This window comes from Microtus oregoni, unplaced genomic scaffold (assembly GCF_018167655.1).
Source record: "Microtus oregoni isolate MIOR12 unplaced genomic scaffold, Mior012 000015F_ref0000493, whole genome shotgun sequence".
Taxonomy (NCBI): domain Eukaryota; kingdom Metazoa; phylum Chordata; class Mammalia; order Rodentia; family Cricetidae; genus Microtus; species Microtus oregoni.
In genome coordinates, this window is record NW_024543074.1 from 44,447,606 (window position 1) to 44,471,860 (window position 24,255).

Below are 24,255 nucleotides of genomic sequence, written 5' to 3' on the forward strand. Positions count from 1 at the left end.
ACTCTTAGTGTTTATTATTTACTCTGTCAGGGAGGGGCCTAGTGAATCTGGTCAGTTTTAGGGACTTCCTGAAGCTATTTTGAATTGTTTACCTGCTTGCTCAAGGAGCTCCCTGTAGGATAGAATGTTTCAATCTCAGGGAAACTGTTACACAACATCTACCCAGCAGAGAAAGAATCCCGAATGTCACCAAGCATGGTGACACATGTCTGTGATCTCATAGATGAAGACAAGGAAGAGCAAGAGTTAAAAGCCAGGCTTGAGGGCATGCTGAGTTTGAAGTCATCTTAGGATTCACGAGACCCTGTCTCAAAAGACAACAAACAAACAATGATCCAAATGTCTGTAAATAGCAAAGAACCCAAATGTATCATGCATCATTCTTTTTTTTTTCCAAGACAGCATTTCTCTGTAGCTTTTGGAGCTTGTCCTGGAACTAGCTCTTGTAGACCTCGAACTCACAGAGATCCTCCTGCCTCTGCCTCCCGAGTGCTGGGATTGAAGGCGTGCGCCACCACCACCCGGCTCCATGCATCATTCTTGCAGTGGCGGCAGGAATCGCAGAGACATGAAGTAGCATAGTGTCAGGTAATCCTGTAGAGATCATTGACTCTTAACAAGGGGATGATTGATGGGGGGAGAGTCTTCTGTTTTGTGTTAATTTCATTGGTTAAATAAAGAGACTGCCTTGGCCCTTTAATAGGACATAAAATTAGGTAGGCGGAGTAAACAGAACAGAATGCTGGGAGAAAGAAGCTGAGTCAGATAGACGCAGGTTAAGATCTTTCCTGGTAAGCCACCTCGTGGGCTACACAGATTATTAGAAATGGGTTAGCTCAATATGTAAGAGCTAGCCAATAAGAGGCTGGAACTAATGGGCCAGGCAGTGTTTAAAAGAATACAGTTTCTGTGTAATTATTTCGGGTATAAAGCTAGCCATGCGGGCGGCTGGGTGGCGGGACAAGCCCCCCCCCCCCCCCGCCACTCCTATTTCAACAGATGATCAACAAAATATAGACAATACGTTTCTCTGCAAAAGTTTATCCCCGGCAACACTGGGCTGTGGGAAGCAAACACCCAGAGGATGGAAGCAAACTTTGGTGTCACAGAGGAGAGCTAGGGGCTATGATGAATGGGAGCACATGGAGGATTTTGGAGGTCAGTCGTTACATTATCATCTCTTGCTCTGAGTGGTGTTTATGTAGGGATTTGCCTTCTGGTTATCTGTTAAACAGAACATACATTTCACATGGTTTAATGCATATAATTTTTTACTATAGGAAACAAAATGCAAAGCTTATGATAGGGCTCCATGAGTAAAGGGACCTGCCACAATGCTCGCTGACCTGGGTTCAGTTCCCAGTGACACACATGCTAGACAGAGAGAACCCACTCCCGCAATTGTCCTGACATTCGCATGTCCTCCATGGCAGAAATGTAACCCCTACCCTTGCACAAGCACAATAGGTAGACAGACAGATGATAGATGAATAAATAAATAAATAAACAGTGCAGGGGATGAGGATGTAGCTCAGTTTGTAGAGTGCTTACCTATCATGCACGAAGTCCTTGATTCAAACTCCAGCCCTACATAAACCAGGTATGGTGTCTCCTGCCAGTAATCCTAGCACTTGGGAATTAGAGGCAGGAAGATTGGTAGTTCAAGGAAATTCTTGGCTACAGAACAAATTGGAGTTCAGCCTGGGCTACGTGGGACCCTGCAGAGGGAAGAAAGGGAGGAAAGGGGGTGGGGCACGGAAGGAAGGAGAGGAAGGAGAAAGGCCTACGCACAGCCACAGGCTTATCCCATAGTGCACCTCTCCGGAGGCGTAGTCAGTGCTGCTACTATTGCCGTACCACAGCTGTGACTGACAGCTCGGGAGGTGAAGACAACTGTGGAGAGTGATAGGCTCCTGTAGGCCCGAGCACAACAAACGTGGCTCTGGCAGGCCTTGCCCTTCTCCCCAATTCCCTCTGCCTTGCTAAACTGTTAGATTTTATTCCTAAAGCTACTAGCATCAAGGTCTGTTCCCTTATTTGGCCACTTCTTCCCCCTGAGGCTGACTACCAAGGTCTAGCTATCAAAGTATAGAAGCTCCAAAATTAAAAGCCCCCTTTTGGTTGCCCCAAATAACATGCCCAATCAAAACAAACCAAATCATCCTAAGGTAGGGGGTCTCCTTTGTTCCCTTTATAAACCTCCATTTGCCTATGGGCCACATCCGTCTCCTCTCAAGCCAGAGGGAGTTCCTTGTCCCTCCAGGGCAAATACCAGCCCCCTCTCCCTTGTACCTTTTCCCTTCTCTTTGGTCCTCTAGCTCCTGTCTTTGTCCCTTATTCCTTGCCCTTTTTCCCTCCGAAACAAATGTGTGTCCTGTGCCTTTCAGGCCTCTTCAGTGCCTTCAGAAACTGAGGAAGGAAGCCTGCCGGGAGCCATCCCTGGGGTGGGAATGGGAGCTGGAAGAAACCAGAACCCTGTGTATTGCTTCTGCCTCACTGTGACCAAAATAGCCTAAGGGAACGATTCAAGACAGGAAAGATTCAATTTGGCTCAAGGTTTTAGAGTCCATTGCGGGGGGGGGGGGGGGGGGGGGGGGGGGGGGGGGGGGGGGGGGGGGGGGAGGTGATTATGATGGGAGTGTGTGGTTGGCCAGAACTAGGAACTGGGCCATAACAAAAGCCTGTTCCTACCAACCTCCACCCCCCTGACTAATAGTACGACCAGCCAGGAACAAATACCCCCAAAACACTGTCTTCTTGACCAAGGCTTGTCTAAGGCTTGTCTGCACTTTAGCAGACTTGAAGAAACCGGGGAATTCATGCAAATGACCCAACCAGAGTGGCTGTCCCCAATCTGCTCCCTACCTACAATCATCTCAGTCAAGTATCCATAAGGAGGCTCCCTTCATAGACAAACACCTCATTCACTCTGCCAGACACCTGATCTCAAGGAAGAAGTCAGCAGCCAGTAGCAGTGATGATGCTGGAGTTTACAGGTACTTAGTGAGGAATCCAAGGCCTTCCCAACTCAGCCCTACTGGCCTAAGGGTACCGCCCTTGTTTGCTCCATCCTCACTTCCCTACTTGGCGTGAGCCCTGTGTCACACTTAGCAAGCTCAGTTGAGTGAGTGCGTAGGTAGTGCATGCTGGCTGCAGAGCACAGTCATTAGAACCTGCTTCCCAGGCAACCCATGGGCTCCTTCCTCTCTGGAAGGTCTTGGCCATCTTAAGCTATCCCTCCCAGTTGGAGCCAGCCTCCTTGGTCGTGCCCAGGGCTTTTTCCCCAAGGGCTGTTCTTCCACAGGATGCCCTGCAGAAGTGTTAGTAAAGTCCGTCTTCCTTTAGTGTCTCCAATTTCAGTGTGCACAGCTCTTTACACTCTTCCTGGTCACACCAGTTATCCAGTCTGCAGAAGCGACCGGCGTGTCCAGATAGATTCTGAACATGCAGAATCAGAGGTGTGGGTGGGGAAATGCTGATTCTCATTCTCTCATTGGCTGCTAATATATTTGGATTGTCACGGTGCCGCTGATGGCTTGGCCTCCAGCCCTGCCGACCGTCTCAAGGTTGTTCCTCACCTATTTCCTTTCTTTTAAGAGATTTTGTTTTTATTTTTAACTTTGTGTATGTGCCTGTAAGTGGATATGTGCAAATGAGTGCAGTGCCTGCAGAGGCCAGAAGAGGGCACTGGACCTCCTGACACCCTCACGCAGACACACATGCAGGCAAAACACCAATGCACATAAAATGAAAATAAATCTTTTTTTTAATTACCTTTAATGTTCTTATGGCCTTTGTCTAGGTACTGTTTTTCTGTAAAACCCTGTTGTAACCCTCCCTGCAGATCCTGGAACCCCGAGGGAGCTGGCTAGTGGTACGCATTTCATCAACATTAGTTTATATTATTTACTTTGTTATTTTGTTATTTGAATAGATGATAGATCACTTCTATCATTTAATGAGCATGTACTGTGTGCCAGGAACTGCTAGGTGTGAAGGAATGGACTTGCCCCGGCCTGCCAGAACACCCAGACACTCTGAGCTGACTTGCTAATTGCATGATAATCCCTAATTTTACTTGCTGTCATTAACACATCCACTGCCAGACACCATTGGGTGTCCTCCGGGCATTCACCTTTGAACACACCCTTCACGCCTTTGGGTGCAGGAATGCAAGTGGTAGAAGGTAAATGAAAACTGCTCTCTGGGGGATCAAGTCCCGGCTCTGCCTTAAGCCCACTGTGTGACTGTGGCTGAGTTTTTAACCTCTTGGAGCTCCACTTACCAGTGAAACCCAGTTAACAATCTATACCTCAGGGGCGTCTGAAAATGCATGGGATCGCCCCATTGCACAATGAGGATGGGGGTGGGGAGTGGGGGACGCTGCTGTCCGCGGTTGAGTCTGTGGAGGCTCTGGTGTCCTGAGGTTGAAGGAGAGCACCTGAAGCTAACAGTCAGTCAGAGTCAGACTATTGTTACACACACATTAAGGGGGAAGCCGAGGTCAATGCAGGCCAGCAGGCTGGACCAGCTTTGGCCATGCCAGGCTTTGTTCTTTGAGGAAGGATAGGGCTGGGAGAAGTGCAGGTTGCATTGTAGGCCAAGGCCAAGAGGCAGAGAGTTCCAGACCATGTCTGGGAGGCACAAGCCAAGGAGCAGACATCAACAACATCCAGGTCTGGGGGAGGAGTTTGCCCTTTTCTCAATTCTCAGAGGAGTCCCTGGAAGCTGAGTTGGGAGCAGCTCGGCTGAAACCAAGGGAAATGCTGCAAAGAGCTGCAAAGGATCCAGACGGCATCTCATCGAGCATCCTATCTCCACAGCAACAGTGTCACGTCCAGGACCAATGCCAAGGCCAGGGTTAGGGCCCATACCAGGGCAGAACCCAGTTCACAGAATTCCGCAAGTCTAGTTATGACCTCCCAGAAGGAAATTCCTGTCCCGGCTGTGACCCCGAGGTTGGGAACAGGGTGAACAGGCATTTGTTTTCATCACCCCAGGAAGAGTTAATGCAGCAAACACAAAGAACAAAATTACCTTTAGCCTCTCGCCCAGAGGCAATTGCCACAAGTATTACGCTGCTTTTCCGCAGGCAGCGCCGGAGGCCATCAGCCTTGGTGCAACTGACCGAGCAGTTTCAAGTCCCATCTTTTCCCTGTAAAATTCGTGTTTTCTCAGATAGGTCTGTGTCATTAATGTAGAAGAAGTACAAGAAAACACTGTTTTCTTTTTTATTTGAGAATTTCATATAAAGACATGCAAGACGACTATATGTTCATCCTTTTCACCCTCCTCTCCCCTCACCAGCCCCCTTGCATACCGTCTTCCTCCGCCTGAACACATGACCTACGTGCATCTAGGGCTGACCACTTAGGGTTGGGGACTTGCCCATCCCTGGAGGAGACTGGCTCTCCCTTCCACTCACTGCACGTGGATCTCCATCTTGGCATAGTGTCTTGTGACAATGACCGGTGTGGTCTTTGCAGGCCTCTCTTGTGCAGGCATCCATGTTGTGGAGAGGTCATGAGTGCTCAGAAAAGAGCCTTGAAAAGCAAGAAGAAAAAGAGCCAGGCATAGTAGCACACGCCGGCGATCCCATCATTCAGGAGGCCGAGGCAGGAGGATTACTGTGAATCCAAAACCAGTCCCGAGATATGTAGTGAGACCCTGCTAGCAGGGTGGTAAATACAACAAGCAAGCATAGAGCAGAGCTCCAGCCAGCAGGACATCCTGTGGGGACAAGGGTGGCTCTCGCATCCGCATCCTGTGTGAGCCGTAGAGGTGGTGGCTCAGCTCAGCCCGGCTCTCATGCTCTCACAGACCCAGACCAGCTACAGCCTCCTGCCTACGGGTGAGAAATGCTTCTGATGGATTTGCACTCGCCCTTCCTTCCCCTCAGGATGCACTGATCACCCACACATACACCAACACACACTGAAAGGCAGGCAGACTTGGAGCAGCCCAGTCTGCCCGGATCTCTGTGTTGCTCACCAGAGACCCACAAGCTCTCTGAGTGGCTGATACGGGCGCTGCACTCCACATTGTTCTAGTCGGCTTTCAGCTGTGATAAACACTGACCGCAAACAACTGAGGGAGGAAAGGTTTTATTTGGCTTACAGGTTACAGCTGCCAGTCAAGGGAAGCCAGGTCAGGAACTGAAGCAGCGACCACAGAGGTGCACTGCTTACTCGCTTCCTTTCCGTGGCTTACTCAACTGGCTTGCTTATCCGACCCAGGGCCACCTGTCCACGGGTGACTCTGAGAATCAGGCCAATCTGATAGGGACAATGTCTCAAGAGTCCCTCTTCCAGTAGGGCACTGGTGGCACATGCCTTTAATCCCAGCACTCGGGAGGCATGGACAGATGGATCTGTGTGAGTTTGAAGCCAGGCGGATCTACAGAGCTAGCTCCAGGACAGACAGGGTTGTTACTCAGAGAAACCCTGTCTTGAAAAACAAAACAGATTCCGTCTTCCTAGGTGTGTCAAGTTGACAACCCAGATTAGCCATGAGTTCCACTTTAAGAATGAAGATGCTGAGGCTGCCAGCGGGCTAGTAGCCCAGTGAGGCTACGTAACTAGCCAAGTGACTGTATGCAGATTGGTTGATATCTAACTCAGTGACTTCCTCTAAGTGCTTTTTTTTTTTTTTTTTTTTTTTTTTTTTTTTTGGTTTTTTGAGACAGGGTTTTTCTGTGTAACAGCCCTGGCTGTCCTGGAACTCGCTTTGAAGACCAGGCTGACCTCAAGCTCACTGAGATCCACCTGCCTCTGCCTCCCAAGTGCAGAGATTAAAGGCATGCACCACCACCAACACCTGGCTTCTAAGTGCTTCTCTTGAGCCAAGCTGTCCCTAGGGAAGACTTAGCTAAGCACTGAGACTGTTTATTTTCTAGTAGGTGTGGTCCCAGGCGCTACCTGTGGGTTCTGCCTGGCTGTCCTGAGGGCCTTAGCTTCCAGGTGCTCATCTAGAGCCAGCCAGCATCCGGAGTCCCTGGGGGCTTGGGCAGGGAGTCCAGGAGGCCACTGTTTCCTATAGGTGTGTTCTGCAGAGGCAGTGGTGATGTCCCTTGTCTGTCCCAGGCTTGGAGTCTCCCAGATGGGACAGGATCTGTCACTGAGTCTCTGCATGCCTAGGGCAGCCTGGGCCCCAGTACAGAGAAGATGCATAGGACTTCCTCCCTGGGCAGCCCAGGGTACATTTGAGAGGTATCAGGCATGTCCTGCGATACTGACTCCAGCCAAGGTCTGGGACCTGGTACAGCAGCAACCTCCTTTCTAGAAGCTTCTGAAGAGTGTCAGTTTCCTATTGCTGCTAGACGAAATGTCCATGCATTTGACGGCTTAGAATAGCACACAGCTATTATCTTATGATTCTGAGGGTCCATTGTATAAAATAGGTCTTTCAGGGTTATACTTGGGGTTTCAGGAGACTTGTATCTCCTTCTGGAGGCTATAGTCAATGGGCTAGGGAACACAGCTGTAATCCCAGCACTCGAAAGATTGAGATAAGACTTTTCAAGAGTTGGAAGTCAGCCTGGGCTTCATATGGAACAGTGAGTCCCCACCACACACACACACACACACACAAGTTACTTTTTTTAATCCCCTTCATCCAGTTTTTGGAGCTTCCTGCATTCTGCAGTTCCATAGTGCCTTCCTTCATCTTCACAGCCAGCAATGGATGGTCCTGTCTTTCACTTAATGTCATGTCTCTGGTTCTATCTCTCGTGCCTCCCTTCCTCTTTCCCCTTAAGAACCCTTGTGGGCAGCTGAGTATAGTGGTATATGACTTTTATCCCTGTACTCAGGAATCAGATCTCTATGGAGGCCAGCCTGGTTCACAGAGTGAGTTCCAGGACAGGCAGGACAACATAGTAGGACCCTGTCTCAATAAACAAACAGATAGATTAAAGTTAAAAACACAAAACAAAAAACCCTTGTGGGAACTGAGAATTTAACTCAGTGGTAGCTTAGCAAATTTAGGATGTTCAAGGCCCCAAGTTCAATCCCTGGAACCTTTCCCCCAAATGAAGACATTTGTGATACCCCTGGACCTCTCCAGATAATCCAGGGTAGTCTCTCTTTTATTCATTCATTCATTCATTCGTTCATGTATTGGTTTTCAGTACTGGGAATCAAACCCAGGATTTCCCTCACCTTGGTACACATGCCCACACACATGTGTACAAAGCGTGTGCATGCACACAATAAATAAATAAATATGTGGAACTTAAAATCTTTAAAGTTTGAGCTAGTGCCTTGCTATGTCGGCTCAGACTGCCTTGAAGTCACCAAGTAGCCCAAGCAGATTTTGATTCCCTGAGCAGGATGGATAGAATATGGAAGTTCACTGGGTAAAGTCACTCAACCCTAAGCCTGACCACCTGAGTTTATCCCCAGGCCCCACACGGTGGAAGGAGAGAACCAGCTTCTACAAGGTGTCCTTTGATTTCTACACGCATGCGGTGGCACACCACACTCCCAACAAAGAAATGTAATTTAAATGTTTTTTTTTAATGGACTTTTTTTTTTTTTTTTCGAGACAGGGTTTCTCTGTGGCTTTGGAGCCTGTCCTGGAACTAGCTCTGTAGACCAGGCTGGTCTCGAACTCACAGAGATCCTCCTGCCTCTGCCTCCCGAGTGCTGGGATTAAAGGCGTGTGCCACCATCGCCCGGCTAAAATGAGACTCTCTTGAGCCTTAGTCTCTTGAGTAATTGAGTTTATAGGCCCATGCTACCAGCCCAGATGCCTCTCTATTTCAGTTCAGTTAAGCTGAGCTCAATCCTTTGTTGCCACAGAGCATAGCTTAGACCTGGCTTCCGTGCATTAGAATGTGGACATCTTGGCCGGGTGGTGGCGGTGCACGCCTTTAATCCCAGCACTCTGGAGGCAGAGGCAGGCGGATCTCTGTGAGTTTGAGGCCAGCCTGGTTTACAGAGCAAGTTCCAGGACAGGCTCCAAAGCTACAGAGAAACTCTGTCTCGAAAAAAAACCAGCCGGGCGGTGGTGGCGCACGCCTTTAATCCCAGCACTCGGGAGGCAGAGGCAGGCGGATCTCTGTGAGTTCGAGGCCAGCCTGGTCTACAAGAGCTAGTTCCAGGACAGGAACCAAAAGCTACGGAGAAACCCTGTCTCGAAAAATCAAAAAAAAAAAAAAAAAACCAAACAAACATCTTTACCCCACCATGGACTGTTATTCTTCTTCCTCCTGCATTCAGTCAATCCTCGAGGTTTCCCAAACATCTCATCTTCCAGCACAGGCCAGATCACAGATGGGATATGCCTGTCATTGTCTAGAGCCCTCCCACCTGCCACCTCCTCATTAGCTCAATCTTTTCCCACCCTGCTGCTCCCAGTCCTTAGAAGGGGGTGCTGGGCGATGGGGGAAGAGGTGGGCACATGGAGAAGGGGAAGAGGAAGGCAGGTTTAGCACCCTAGTTGTGGGAACCCATTTCCTACCAAATGCCTGCACTTAGATTTGGAGACCGGAGGCTTGCAGAGTCTGAGGGCAACTGTGGCCTTACTGAGCAGTAGGCGGGCATTAGAGGCTCCATTGTGTATCCCTGACTTCCGTGATCACTAGAATTCCCCTGAGCTCTTACTCGAGGGGGGGGGGGGGGGAATGACAGCCTGTCTACCTTCCCTCCTTCCTCTTTGTCCTCTGAGCCTTAGACTGAAAGCCAGTCACCTCCTGCCCCTGCGGAGTAGAGCCTGTCCATAAAGCACAAGCAAGAAAGTCTAGACGAGACCTTTATCCCTCAAATAGGGTAAGCAGCTGGCTCTGGCTTTCCTGAGACCTTCTTTGAGTAATAGCAGAAGTCGCGAATCCTGGGTACAGCCCCTTCATTTCTGAGCAAACCGAGACCCTTGGCGCCCCATCTCCTTTGCACCTCCCAGTCGCCTCTCAGTCACCTCTGCTCCCTGCACACCAGCCCTGTGGTCCATGGATGCTAGAAAGATTTAGGGATGCAATGAGGTATCTTCCCATGGTGTCTGCATGGACCGCGTTCTCAGCTGTATGCATGAGTGGCACGGAGCGTTTGCATCAGGCCTTCTAAAAATGTGACACCCTGGTCACTTCTGGGCAGTGTTCTGCAGCTGTCTTTAATAAATGTTTTTATTTCCTCATACTTCTTCCTCTTTGTACAGTTAGGCCATGTTCGTTTCGTGTATCGAAAATAGATATTTTTTTTTCACACAGTATGTTCCATTCACTGTTTCCCTCCCTCCACTCCTTCCAGATCTCCCCACTTCCCACCCCCCCCAATCCACACCCCTTCTTTCTCTCATTAGAAAATAGGTGTGTGTATGTGTGTATGTTTATTTATTCACTGTGCATGCCACAGCACATGTGTGGAGGTCAGACAGCAACCTGTGGGAGTCAGTTTTCTCCACGACATGAATTCTGGGGACCAGATTTAGAGAGCTATGCTTGGCAGCACCACGCCCTTACCCACTGGGCAATCCTACCAAGTGCTTGTGTATGCTTTTAATAAAATAAACATTATGAATGACTCAGCTTTCCAACGTCAGCCCTGCTGGGAACACGGATGACACAGACGGCTGGTTGGTCAGGACTCCATGGCAGAGGCAGGTGAGCTCAGTAGAGCAGGTGCCACTGACAGATGTCCCAGGCCACCAGAACATAGGCACTTAAGTTTAAGCTGGGGCTGAGCACCATGAGAATGTAGAGAGCCACTTATCCCTGGGGAGCTTCCAGTCCTACAGGAGGCTTTAGCTACCCATGGACCGCACAGGCACACAGGAAGGAACTAGGACCTGGAAGGTGACACTTTGACTATGAGGGCCCACACTACACCTTCTTAGAATGGACAGAGACAGAAACTGTTGTCCTCCCAAGTGACCCAAGGCTGACTCTGCAAGCTGGGAGCACAGGGTCTCCCCGGCTCAGCATCTGCGTCCGGCTGTTCACTGCTTTGCAACACAAGAGTCCTGATGAATGGCCAGGGAAAGCTGGACACTCCTTCTAGCCTTCCTTCCTGCCCTCCTCACACAGCACAGGACTGCCAGAGTCCGGCCTTCGCTCTGTCACGCAGACATGTCGTTCCCCTTTGCTTTCCAGCAAGCTAGCAAAAGCACTTGGAGGGAAGCCCTGGGTCCCCAGCTATGACAGTGGCCCGCCACCTCCCACAGGCCGCATCTGCAGCCCCAACCCCAGCTTGACATTGTTCTGACATGGTTAACATGACAGAACTTCTTGCCTTTTCATAGTGGCTCATTTGCTGTTGCTTTATTTTGTTTGAGACAGGGTCTCTCTATGTAACCCTGGCTGGCTGGCAGGCCTAGAACTCACTCTGTAGACCAGGCTGGCTTCGAACTCAGAGATCGCCTGCCTCTGCCTTCCATGCGCTGCCACGCCTGGCCATATCCAAGGGGCTTTTAAGGAGAGGAGAGTAGAAAGTGACAGGGCCCAACAAGGGGGAAAAAAAAAAAGAAGTCACCAGGGCTGAAGGTCTGGCCCCAGGTACAGAGCTCAGAGGAAGGCTGCACAGGACCTAGTAGTCGATTTGGTTTAGAACAGAACTGGTCACCTTACTCAGATAGAGACGTGGGTGACAAGAGCACTTTGAACCCTGGGGAGCTAAGCCCTGGCAGGCCAGAGTCCTCTGGAGCAAACATGTATGGCCAAGCTGCTTGCTGCTCAGGAGGTCAAGTTACAAGCCTTGCCTGTACCTCAGCCCGCTGGGGCCCTAGCCCGTGAAACAGCAGGTGGCCTCCCGGCACCGGCACCTGCACTGGGTAGAGCATTGCTTCTCTTGAAGGCCATGCCAAACTTCCCTGGGGCCCCAGGGAAGCACAGTCAGTTGTCTAGGCCCTAGACTCTAGGGCATGGGGGAGCGGGCTGTGACAGCTCCACAGCCCCAAATGCCTGCTTGGCATAGTGTCCTGGCACCCGACTCTTGCCCAGCTATCCTCGGTTTCCTTCTTTCACGAGCCTTGACAGCGTGGAGCCAGTCTGGGTTCTGGACATGGATAGATGTGGGATGGAAGCCTCCATAGCTGAGTCTTGCTGGGCAAACCCCACGGGCCTGCTGAGCATTGATTTCTGGTCTGTGGATAAGCAGACGGTGTCTGGGGGAGGGGTGCAAGCATGCCAGAGTACTTCAGCAGCCTGTGTTGTCGTACCCAGCTAGACGCTATGGTCCATCTGAGTCCTCACTGCTAAGCTCTTCTCCCGGGTAGATGGTTGGCAGGTGGATACCTGCCTCTCTAATTTTCCCTTTGTCTTTGTGCATTTGCCCTGGTGATTCCAGCAACTCCCCTGTTGAAAGGAAACTGAGCATAGGCACACAGACCTCACTGCCTAGCCACCAGAAAAAAGTGGAGGGGGGGGAGCAGTGAGTCTCTTGGGAGTTGTTTGGAGTTGAGGAAACTACAAGGCCAGCCAGTGAGGCCTCAGAGTTGGTCCCACAAGAGAGCTCTTAGAAAAGGCACATGCCAGCTCATTCCTACCCAGGACTCCCTCCTGCCTCGTGGACAGCTGGCAGGGGTCTGACCCACTTCACACATCCTCTACATGGAGGGCGAGTTGTGCTGCCGGGCGGTGGTGGCATGTGCCTTTAATCCCAGTACTTGGGAGGCAGAGGCAGGCGGATCTCTGTGAGTTCGAGGTCAGCCTGGTCTACAAGAGCTAGTTCTAGGACAGGCTCCAAAGCTATAGAGAAACCCTGTCTTGAAAAACCAAAAAAAGAAATAGCATCTGACAGAAGCAAAAGCTTCTTGCTGAGTGTTCTAACAGGACTGTCTGGAAGAAACACACAAACACACACACACGCATACACACACACACACACACACACACACACACACACTGCCCTCCCCTGTGCAAGAGTAGGTTTTTGGATCTGACACCATGGCCAGGACTCGGCCCCACCAAGAGTGCTTTGCTTCCAGAGAAAAGGACTCCACCTCCTATCAAGCTCTCCCCAGCAGCTCTCCTTGGCTGGCTTTGAGGGCCAGGGTTGTCCCAACTTTGCAAACTGTGTACTGAGAGATGTTAGTGGCTGATACGCTGCAATCTCTGGCTTTCCTCCTACTTCAGAGAAGTGAATGAACAAGACACCTTTGGGACAAGGCAAGAAGACCCCTGTGACTCTCCAGAAATTTCCTCAAATATCTGTGAACTGGGGCCATCATGACAAGGGGGGCAGGGTTCAACCATACCGTCTATAGACCAACTTAAGACGCTAGACCTGTTTCAACTCTGAGCTGGCAAAAGTGGGGCTTCTCCTGTGAACCCCACCTCTTTGACAGTTAACCCCACTAGAATGTAGTCCTTGGTAGCTATGATGTCACCACAACCTCAAAGAAATTCATCTCCCGGTGACCTCTGACCTCCTAGTTGCTCAGCCAGGAGCGTCCTTTAGTGGTTAAACAGAAACTCTTAGGTGCGGCCTTTAGAAGCACTGTAGAGTCCTTAGAATTATATTAGGTCTAAATTTGGCTCATTTTATACTCATATTGCCCCATTCCAGGCACTAGCTGCCACCTTTAGTTGGATAATCATATTTTTAGTGTTTGTCTTCCAGGTGAGGGCAGAAATCCATAGCAGGACAGCTCTTCATCTTGGAGGTCCTCAAGGACCTGGACCCGGCTACCCTGCGATGGAGTAGGGTTTTGGACATTCCAAGGGTTGGGCCTGTTTCTAGGAGGAGATCTGGACTCCAGCCTGGTTCTGGAGGTTGGGAGCTGATAGCGTACTGACTTTCTGATGATAAGCTTTGCTTCCTGGGGCTTGAGCGTGTCCCTCTGTCCCTGTGCTGCTTGGGACTTTTGTCCCTACTGTCTGCTCTCCATCAGGGATCAAGCTGAAGGAGAGACCAGAAGAGTGAGAAGTGGGGCTTGCTGTCTGTGGTAGACTGAATTCCTCCCCTCCGTTCCTCCACAGTCCACTCTAGCTGGCTTCACACCACTCCTGTCCACCATGACTTAAAAAGCCACCCATTAGGAAACGCCACAGATGCCACACAAGGCTAGCCACCTCAAATCTAGTTCTTGGTAAGGATTGGGCCCTGAAGGCCTAAGAAGGCTATTCATCTCCGTCCTTGTCACCAGTAAGGCTATCCTTGAAAAACCCAAGCCCCAAGCAGATCTTCAGATGGGCCGGGCCTGCAATCAAGGACCCCACCCCCAGACAAGGCCAGCCACCCAGGAAGAGCCCACCTGCCACTCACACAGCACACTCATGCTTCAGGGCAATCAGACTGAACTTTGCCCATTTTCCAGTTCTGTCCTCATTTTAACCTCTCCGCATCCAGTTCAGGACCCAGTGCAGGAGTCCCCAGTCCCAGCGGGTTCAGGACTGAGAATATGGGAGCAGTGTCCGAAGTTGTCATAAAGCAATGCTGTTCCTGCTGTGAGCCCACTCCCCAGGCATGGCCAGTGGCACCCGCTTCAGGAGACCTGAAAGCTGTGTCCTGACCGTCCACCCTCAGGCAGGCATCCCTGGGAACTGGGCTGTCTTAAGAACTGTTGCGTACATATGGCTCCTTAACTCTGCTTTCAGACACTTCTGACTGAGGACCTACATATAGAGCTTGTGTTCATCCACCCAGGCACAACTCTGAAAGGAAGGGAACAAAGACATCGCTTCAGCTGGGGGGTGGGGTCATGGGGAGTGTGGAGAGGGGATTGGCTCAGTTGGTGAAGTGTTTACAAGTACGAAGAGCTGAGTTCAACCTCCAGGACCCTTAAGTCAGGGGTGGTTGTGCACATTGGTAATTCCAGTGATAGCAACAAGGGAGGCAGAGGGAAGTGGACCCTTGGAAGCTCAGAAGCCAGTTAGGATAAGCTGCCAGATGAAGGCCCAGGCCAGAGACTCTGCCTCAAACACTGGAACGCTCCTGAGGAGGGGACACCTAAGAAGTTGCCCTCTAATCTTCATGTACATGTACATGCATGCAAACAAGGTTTTTCTTTTTTTTTTTTTCCTTTTTTTTTTTGGTTTTTCGAGACAGGGTTTCTCTGTGGCTTTGGAGCCTGTCCTGGACTAGCTCTGTAGACAAGGCTGGTCTCAAACTCACAGAGATCCGCCTGCCTCTGCCTCGAGTGCTGGGATTAAAGGCATGTGCCACCACCGCCCAGCCCAAACAAGGTTTTTCTAATGCTCGGACAGTCAGGCCCAAACAAGGTTTTTCTAATGCTCGGACAGTCGGGCCCAAACAAGGTTTTTCTAATGCTCGGACAGTCGGGCCCAAACAAGGTTTTTCTAATGCTCGGACAGCCGGGCGGTGGTGGTGCACGCCTGTAATCCCAGCACTCGGGAGGCAGAGGCAGGCGGATCTCTGTGAGTTTGAGACCAGCCTGGTCTACAGAGCTAGTTCCAGGACAGGCTCCAAAGCTACCCAGAAGCCCTGTCTCGAAAAACCAAAAAAAAAAAAAAAAAAAAAAAAAAATCTAATGCTCGGACAGGCCAGCAATCAGTCCCCTTCGATCTGTCCCGAGGCTTTATCTGTTATTTAGTACAAATGAGTCCAAACCAGTCACTGGTGACATGGGACTATTCAGATTTTCACTAAGTCAAGTTCCCGAATGTATCACTGGACACATTTCAGGACATGTGTGGACAGACACACTGCGTAGAGTTCCTTCCCAGTGAGACCCAGTACAGCAGGCCCTGGAGACGCTGTTGTCTGTTCCGGTCGGTGTCCTACCAGTTGTTCACTGTTCGGAACGGCACCTGTTCCTTCAACAGAACAGATGGGCTCTGGCTTCTTCTGAGTGAGTCACAGACCAACAGCTGACCCCCAAGCCTTGTGACATGAGTTCGAACCCAGGACCCACAAAGTTAAAGTTAAGTAAAAACTCCTATAAGTTGACCTCTGACCTCCATACATACACACTAAGCAAATAATGTAGGATTACTCAAACTCAGCAGGCAGAACAAGCAGATCTGAGTCTGAGGCTAGCTTGGTCTGCGTAGTGAGTTCCAGAACAGCCAGGGTTACTTAGCGAGACCCTGTCTCAAAAAAAACCAAAAATAAATAAAAACTTAACTCCATCCTGTAGCAAATGAGTATAAATGAGCATGTCCTTGCGACGTGGCATGATGTCCCCCACCCTCCTGCCACCTTCTTCTTGACCATAACTGGAAAGATTCATGACAGATGCATGTCACCGCTCAGCCCAAGCTGAGGCAGACCGCCAAAGACTGCCACCAGAGTGTTTCCATAAACAGTAAAACAGATTATGATTTCTAAGTAAAAAGCCACAGGCCTTGTAAACAATTAACATTTTATAAAAAGACAAATATACATATTTACACAGATCCATATGCGATCAAACACAATTTTGTAGTTAGGTGGCATTTCCAATAGTTAAAGTCACGCCCAGGCGCTCACAACCCCTCCCTGGGCCTGCTGAGGATTGCCGAGGCCTGAGGAGGCCGTGGGCACCATGCAAGGCACTGTATAAATAAATGTGAAGGCCAAGAACTGGGGAGAAATGTTAGTGTACGCCTTTGATCAGAATGTGACAAGGTCCGCAGAGAAAGTGCCATGTTTTTTCCTGAGCCCCACACCTGGAGCCGGTAGTGAGGCAGAGCTCCTCGGAGGCTAAGGGAGCCCAGCATCACAGGGCCCCGTTTTCTCCTTCACAGTTTACTGGCTTTGGAACCATCCCAGGGCTCGGCTGGGAAGGGCAGCAATTCTTTGGGAATAAGACTCACTTAGTGCAATTGTCTCCCAGTACAGAGCCAGCCCTGGGGTCAAGGCTGTGCTCTTTTCTGAGGTCACTGGACTGTTCCCCTCAGGGCCAGCCCAGTGACAAGATCCTCTCCAGGCAACAAGGCTGGAGTGTAAAAAAACCAGAGGATGACTCCTGCCCTTGTCGTCCACCCTCACAGCAATCTCAGAACCCCAACTCCATTTGCACAAGACTTAGGGCCAGCTTCACCCACAAGAAGAACTCGGACCATGGCCTTCCAAGTCCTCAGAGTCCACTGACCCAAGGAGGGTGGGCTTTTCTCCGCATGGCAGTGGGGCCCACAGCACTCTCGCTTTTCTGTTTCACAGCCGCCACCATGCCAGGCCTTGCTCCCCCAGACGGGCAAGAACGGGTCAGGGACACAAACTATGGTGCACAAGAAATGGCTTGAATGGGGGGCAGCCTGACAGCGGAGGGAAGCATGTTTAAGTTGTCCATCCAGATGGAGTCCACACTTGTGAAGGAACGTGGTAGGCTCATCCCAATGTCCCCTAGACGACAAAAAAAAAAAAAAAAAAAAAAAAAAAAGCTGTATAAGGAACCTCACACAGTTGTGGAGAGCAAGCAGCAGGCAGCAAGCAGCAAGCATCCTCAGCATGGCAACAGCAGCTCACTGCTATACCTGCTGGCCCAGTTTTAAAAGGAGCTTTTATCTGGCTCTGCCCCCAAGCATTCCCCAGTCTCCGTAAGCTTCTCCAGAACCATAAAGACCTGGAGACCTCTTACCTCCAGGGCTGTCAATCTCTGGTTCCTCCTTGCAGCTGAAATCTCCATAGACAGAAGAAGGCTGGGCTCCTGGTTCGTTGAGCAAGTATCCCTTGCCATCCACGCTTGTCGGCTGCCATTCAGACTGCTCAAAGAGCTGGGGAGGGAACATGAAGCCATCAGCTATCTGCCCATGCAGACTCACCCCATAACCCTCCCCACCATAAGCTAATCCGCGTGGACACATCTATATTCTCCAATGGGTAACAATATGCAAAACCACCAAGACAAGCCTGAGAGCAGGGGGGGGGAACAAAGGGACAGGCGGGTAGACGTAAAGCTACCTGGGCCATTGGCCTACGTGTCCCTCTCTTCCTTTCCCCACCCTCTGACGCAGAATCTGCATGACTTCCCTCAACTGGGGGAAGCCACAGCTACAGGCAGGGCAGCTTCAAAGGTTAGCATAACAAGCCTGGAAGGCTGAAGACAAGGAACTAGACCCACATCTCAGTGATCTGTGCTCGGGGGCCAGAGTCGGGATTAAACTACCGTAAAAACTTTTATAGTCACACTGAAAACTGAAGCCGACAAAAGGAAACTACCAAAGAACTTGCTAAGAAAAAAAAAGGTTCTAAAAAATAAATTTTTTTTTAAGCCATCCTTAGTACAGATCCCAAAAGCTGATTATTGGAACCCGATGTGCATTTCCCAGACTCGAAGGGCTGGGCATGCTGGGGCGGAGGACACAGTGCTGACGGGGTTGACTCAGAGCTGTCTGGGACCCTGAGGCTTGCTTCAAGATGGCCTGCTAAAGACTAGGCTCCTCACCTGCTGAGGCAGCAGTGCCCCCAACACACAGGGCGGGGGTACTTGTGGGGCTATGCAGCTAAGCACCTGCATCGACAATTGCATCTGCCCGCACTGATCTGGAAGCTTCCCCTAGCTTGCTCTCCCTTTGCAGATGCTGTACGGAAAGGGATTTACCTTCATGATGTCCTCAGGTAACTTCCCTTCTTCGTCCTCATCTGTGGCAGCTGTGAGGAAGGGCAGCGGTGAGTGATCCATGTTTGCCCTGCAATTCCACCCCACCAGCTCCAGCACCCCCACCAGCTCCAGCACCCCCACCAGCTCCAGCACCCCCACCAGCTCCAGCACCCCCACCCTCCAAACCCCCACGCCTCCCAACTAGCATCTTGCCTGCCCTGGAGATTCCAGAAGGGACGGATGACTCACCCTCCCCAACTATGGAACAAGGCCACATCCCACCCCTTTACTTCCTTCCTCACCCTCACAACGGAGGGCAGAGAAGCCAGGAGCACTAGCCACCTTTGACCAAGAAAGATATGGCCTGATCCCCTCCCCTCCTGATCTGCAGCACACCAAAGCTCTGAACTGTCCTCCTGTCTCAGGGTCTTGTTTCATGCCCTAGGGGCTGGGTTAAGTAGTCCCCAGCCCCAATTCCACGAGCTCAACAGCGTGTACGTTTCTGAGCATCTACTTCCCCTCAAGACCCTTGGAGGCAGGCCAGGCCCCAAGAGTACAAACCTTCAGAGGTGGAGGGCATGGGCGACACCTGCAAGTTATACAGATCGCTGGTGCTGTCCGGCATAATGTCCTGCATGTGCCACTCAGGGAGACTGCTGCTGACGACACACGGCGACAGTGCTGGGGGAGGGTGCAACAGAAAGCACAGGTCAGGACGGCATGCTTTCTTAGTCTGCAGTGCAGCGGCCACTCCATCCTGGAACCTTCTCTTAACGGGCTCCGCCCTGCTCCCATTATGCCTTAGACCGGACCTACAAGCTCCCTTGCCGGATTGGCGCCCTCACCTGGAGTAAGGTCATGCCGCTCCAGGTCCAAGTCCTGACCCAGGTAGCCCTGAGTTGTGTAGCTGCTGTGGTCATCGGGCAGTGTCGAGCTGCTGAGTCCGTCAGAGAAGGTGTCGGGGCTGGCATCTCCACAGAGCTGCAGAGAGAAGACAGCTTAGACCCGCTGTGGCACTCCACACTGCCTACCCTGCCTACGGTAGGTGACCAAAGGCTGGGCCGGCCACACACAGCCACACTCACCTTCCTCTTGGCCTTGCTCTTAGTGTCTCGGCTGGACTTGGATTTTCTCTCTGCGGGACAGACAGACTGTGAGTCCCGGCTGATCTTCCTTGTGCCCTTCTTCCCCCGCCCCCTCCTGAGGACCCAGTGCTTAGTTACCTTTCCTCTGGTTCTTGGTGAGGGGTGGCAGCATCCGGTACACTCGTACAGCCGAGCTGCCCTTGTTCCTGCTCTGGTCCTTCACTTCCTCGATGTCTGGCAGGGAGTTCATGGCACAACGGAAGTTTGCTTTCCATGTTTTGGGATCTGGTTCCTTTTCTCCTATTTTGTATCGGCCTACAGAACAGGATAAGGAATGCATCTGTCAGCTGCTCCCTGGGCTGGGACGTACCCCAGACATCAGTACTGGTGAAACTAGCAAAAACCACTGGCCTCAGGCCCTGGGAGTTCTCATATGCCCAGGGTTGACCCAGACATCCAAGAGGTATGTGAAGGGGCTCACTTGGGTGTCTCTATCCTAAAATGTACTCATTGCCTTAGGCCATGGCACTCCCTGCTTACACTATGAGTAGCCAGACTTGGCTAATACCAAGGCTTATGTTTCCAACGTGGAAATGAATGGGCAGAGTGGGAACAAGGACAGTTACTATCAGGTCAGAATTGGACCAAGAACCTGATTCCTAAAACCTGAAAGGAAGCCACCAACCAGATGTGGCCTCAGCCAAGGACCTTAGAGTCCATACCTTGAGAAAGGAAGCTGAGAGTCACCTTTGGTGCCCCACTCACAGCTGTATTCTAGCTACAGACCCCCTGAAGCATGCTTTCTAAGATTTCCGCCTTTGTAAATCCTCCGAGAACTTGCTAAAACAACGGATTCTGTCCTAGAGAAACACAGGTGCGCCTGATCCCCTGCTCCAATAATCCTACATGTTGTCTTGGGGAGCCTGGAGCCCCACAGAGCCCCCAGTCTCTCCTCTGCCCCACCGCCACCCTGCACACCTGTGTGAATGGCCCAGCTCCGGAACAGACAGGCATCCTTGTTGATGTCCCAGCCGTGCTTAGCAGCATGCTTCCATGGGATCTGGAAGATCATCTCTTCCTGAAGAGTGGACACATTAAGACTGTGTCAGCTCAGAGACCACAGGTTTTGTGGCTGAGTATGCCCAGCCCCCAAGTATGGGAAAAGACTGACTTCCCCTTTTCACCCCGACATCTGGCCTGGATTAACCCATCCTTACTGCCTTAAACAAGCTATTCTGCATCTGTCAGGAGGGGTCTGGGTTCTGCTGAGCCTCAGCACCAGAAGCTCAGCAAAGACACCCCTGCCCTACACACCTGCTGCAGATGTGCTGAGAGCCGTAAGGGGCACCCTCTCTCAGTCCTGGCCTGGCAGGTCTCTGATGCTTCTCTCTGGCTCGGAGCATGGGAACACAGGAACTTCCTGCATTAGAGTCTACTCAGGACACCTGGAACCACTTGCTCCTACACAGGGTAGGTCATACCCTTAAGGGAGCCCAAGCCAGACATGGATGCTGTGTAATGCTGTGGCCTATGTCTTCTGGGGATGGGGGGGGGTTGTTTGTTTTTAATAAAAGATTGTGTATGGGGACAACGGCCACAATGATAAATAAAGGTTTAGGAGTTTTTCTTGTTTTATTTTTATTTTTTATTTTTTTCGAGACAGGGTTTCTCTGTGGCTTTGGAGCCTGTCCTGGAACTAGCTCTGTAGACCAGGCTGGTCTCGAACTCACAGAGATCCGCCTGCCTCTGCCTCCCGAGTGCTGGGAACTTGTTTTATTTTTAAGTGTGTGTGTACGACCGCGTGCGTGCAAGCAGCCAGGGTGCTTTTGTGGAGGTCAGAGGTCAACCTGCAGGAGTTGCCTCTCCTCCTATCAAGAGGGAGGTAGGGATCAAAGTCAGGCTGTCAGACTGTCAGGCTTGGCAGCGAGCCTCTTTACCTGCTGAGCCATTACCAACTACCTAGACTTTCAGTCACGTTTGTTCGAGTTCAGTCTTAGCCTTCACACTTTTTGTGTGATCTTGTAATCTACCTTAAAGTGCCTCAATTTCCTTATCTGAGACCCATCTCGCAAGATTACTACGATTAAAATGCAGACTATTAGTAACATATTTAGAAGAGTAACAAGCACATAGCAATTACTATCTAGTATCGTTGCTAAGTCTATATGGTCAATGCTGCCGTGTGTACCAGTTGTGGCTTCCTGGGCTACAGTAAGTGGGTCCCCTACTGGGCCAGTCATGTTCCTGCCCAACACCGTCTGTCTATCAACTGGAGCCATGTAGGATGTCCCATGTACAGCAAGTTTCTCTCATTTGCTCTGCAGATGCTGGGAGTCTTGGTGCTGAGAACTGTACCTCTAGGAGGGTGGACTGGCCTTCTTCAGGAAGGAAGAAGCATGAGGCGCAAGTCAGACCTTGCACGTCCTGGCCTGCAGCGTCCACTGGGAAATAGATCTTCCTGCTCTATTATTTCCACTAATGAAACTTTGGTCCCCAGGAGGACATGGGTTAAAACAGTGGCAGAAACACCCAGTAACACTCACTTTATTAATCCAGATCAGTCCCGGAATTTGGTTGGAATTAATCTGCATCTCTAGCCAGGGTCTCATTCGCATCCGAGTGATAGGCATGGCGGCTGGAGGGAGAAGACGGAAGGTCTGTGTTTGGAATCTGTTAAACAAACCTGGGCACTTCCCTGCTCCACCCAAGGCCACTCAATTACCTTCCCCTGCCCTCACACCTAGGTCATTACCCTCCCCCTGCCATCAGTCAGGTACCAGGTTCTACAGTCATTGAGAGAGAACCCTGCAATAGAACGAAAGTGCACCCCAACATCGTGGGCAAAACCAACTGCCCCTTCTGGCATTCTCTCCCAGACAGTCTCAAGAGGAGACAAGCAAGTCTGGATGACTTCAGAATTTATGTGCACAAAGAGTCAAAATACACAAACATTTCAATGCCAGAACTTTTTTCTCAAAATGCAATCTTTGAGGGAAGGAAGGGACTACTGTTGCTTGTTGTCACCCCCAGCTCTGCACCTTCCAAGCAAGTCACCCTCCATCCCGGTCACTTCCCCCTAACATCCTCCAATCCACTCTATGTCCCCTGAAAGCCGATGCCCACAACGCATAGGCTGGGGCGCAACCCCTTCCGGCCTGGTTTCCCCTGCTGCAAAGAGAAGTGGCGCAAGCAACACCTGTGGCACCTCCTCCCGAAACCCCTGTAGTTCACGACCGGGTCCAGCCACTCAGGGCAACGAGCCAACCTCTGCCACCGAGCACCGCGGGCCCAAACCTGGGGCACAGAGCACCGAGCTACGACCGCCAAGAGTGCGCGTGGGCGGACGCTCGAGACCCTCGGTACTGCTCGTGGATGCGCGCGACGGACTCTCTGGGCCACCCGAGAGGCCCCGCAGCGGCTTCGCGCACGCAGACCGCCGAGCGCAGCCAGAGGGCGGTGCACGCCGCGGCCCGCCTCCCGCCCGCTCGCGAGCAGCGCCCGCCCGAGACCGCGCGCCACCCCGGCCCAGGGTGTCCCTGGCCCCCACTTCCTGGTGTCCCGCGCGCCTTTTGTTCCACGCCGCCCGTCGGTACCCGCGCAGCCCCGACGGGCTCACCTTTGCAGCAGGAGCGATCCACAGAGGGTACCCGAGAGCGAGGCACGGGTTGCGGTGTAGGTAGTTACGCGATGCGCTCAGAGAGCGAGCGAAGAATCCCCGGGATGCTGGGGTCCGCGGGCCACGGCTGACTTTGGTTCGGCTCGACCTGGTTTGGCTCGGCTCAGACCAGTCTAAGAGCACGTCCTACCTCGACGAAGGAGTAGCGCGCACTGGCGAGTCCGCGGCGCCGCAGAGAAAACCAAACACTTAGCGGGATTCCCCGGCCCGGATTCGGCCACGCCCCCGCCGGGGCGCTCACGCGCGCCCATTGGCCGGTGCCGCCTCATCATTTCGGGGAAATCAGGCTGTTGTAGAGCTAAGCAGCGAAGGGGAAGTACAAGGCGACTGTGCTCCCCACCCCCTCGGGCCCGCGCCGCCGCCCCGGGGCTCCCGCGGGCCCGCCCCCACGCTCCACTCCACCCTCGGGCCCCCTCGCCTGTCTTGGAAACGAGCCTCTCTCTTACCCTCGTTCTGCATGCTCTGGCTCCTGTGACCGTCTTCCCCCTCTCCTCCACCGGGGACCTCTAACTCCTAGGTTTCCAGGACACCTGCTTCCCTCTCCAGAAGGGACCCCGGGACTGAATCACCCTGAAAATCAATCTGGTAATGAAGTGTCAAGAAGGGAGGTATTCGGTCCCTATACTGCCTTAGGTGACACTTCTCTTAACGGTCGGTCGCTCGGCTGCTCTGGGAAATTGAGGCAGAAGGCCTAACCTGCTGCAGGTGTTATGTGGAGTTGCTTGTCAGGAACTCCCAACCTGGGCTCTGCAGGCATAGCTATCGAAGGACGCAGGGAATCTTAATTTCCTTAACCACAAAATGGCAATAGCCCCCTTGCTAGTCTACAGTGATGGGAGAGCATTGTATCCTGATGGGGAGAGATGATGTATGTGCTCTACCTGGGCACAAGATGCTGATGTGCTTTCCTGTACCCCACGGGGTTCTAGCAGTGACCCTCCTCCCTTGTAACCTTGGGACTACCTGAGACCAAGGGAGTGGGGGGAATTTAGAAGTCGCCGTGGTTCCTTCTAGGACTCTTGCCTCAGCTCTACAACCTCACCGTAGCCTTTTGGGAGAGAGTTTCTCCCTGCTAAC

At 51.7% G+C, this 24,255-nt stretch overlaps 1 protein-coding gene across 2 annotated transcripts; it reads right to left on the bottom strand.

The window, feature by feature from the left end:
* Positions 1-16,239: 16,239 nt before the first annotated feature.
* Irf1 (interferon regulatory factor 1) lies at positions 16,240-23,347 on the bottom strand. Of its 2 annotated transcripts, none has more exons than XM_041664687.1 (10): positions 23,119-23,347; positions 22,046-22,137; positions 20,481-20,580; positions 19,641-19,817; positions 19,503-19,552; positions 19,263-19,398; positions 18,979-19,098; positions 18,418-18,467; positions 17,455-17,590; positions 16,240-17,219 (listed from the first exon to the last, which is right to left on the bottom strand). In XM_041664687.1, exons 2-10 carry the CDS (start codon positions 22,130-22,132, stop codon positions 17,095-17,097), a joined length of 981 nt encoding a protein of 326 aa, XP_041520621.1. In that variant the 5' UTR covers positions 22,133-22,137; positions 23,119-23,347; the 3' UTR covers positions 16,240-17,094. The 2 variants fall into 2 exon arrangements, with proteins under 2 accessions (XP_041520621.1, XP_041520622.1); XM_041664688.1 differs by lacking the exon at positions 23,119-23,347 and adding an exon at positions 22,699-22,817.
* Positions 23,348-24,255: the final 908 nt, after the last annotated feature.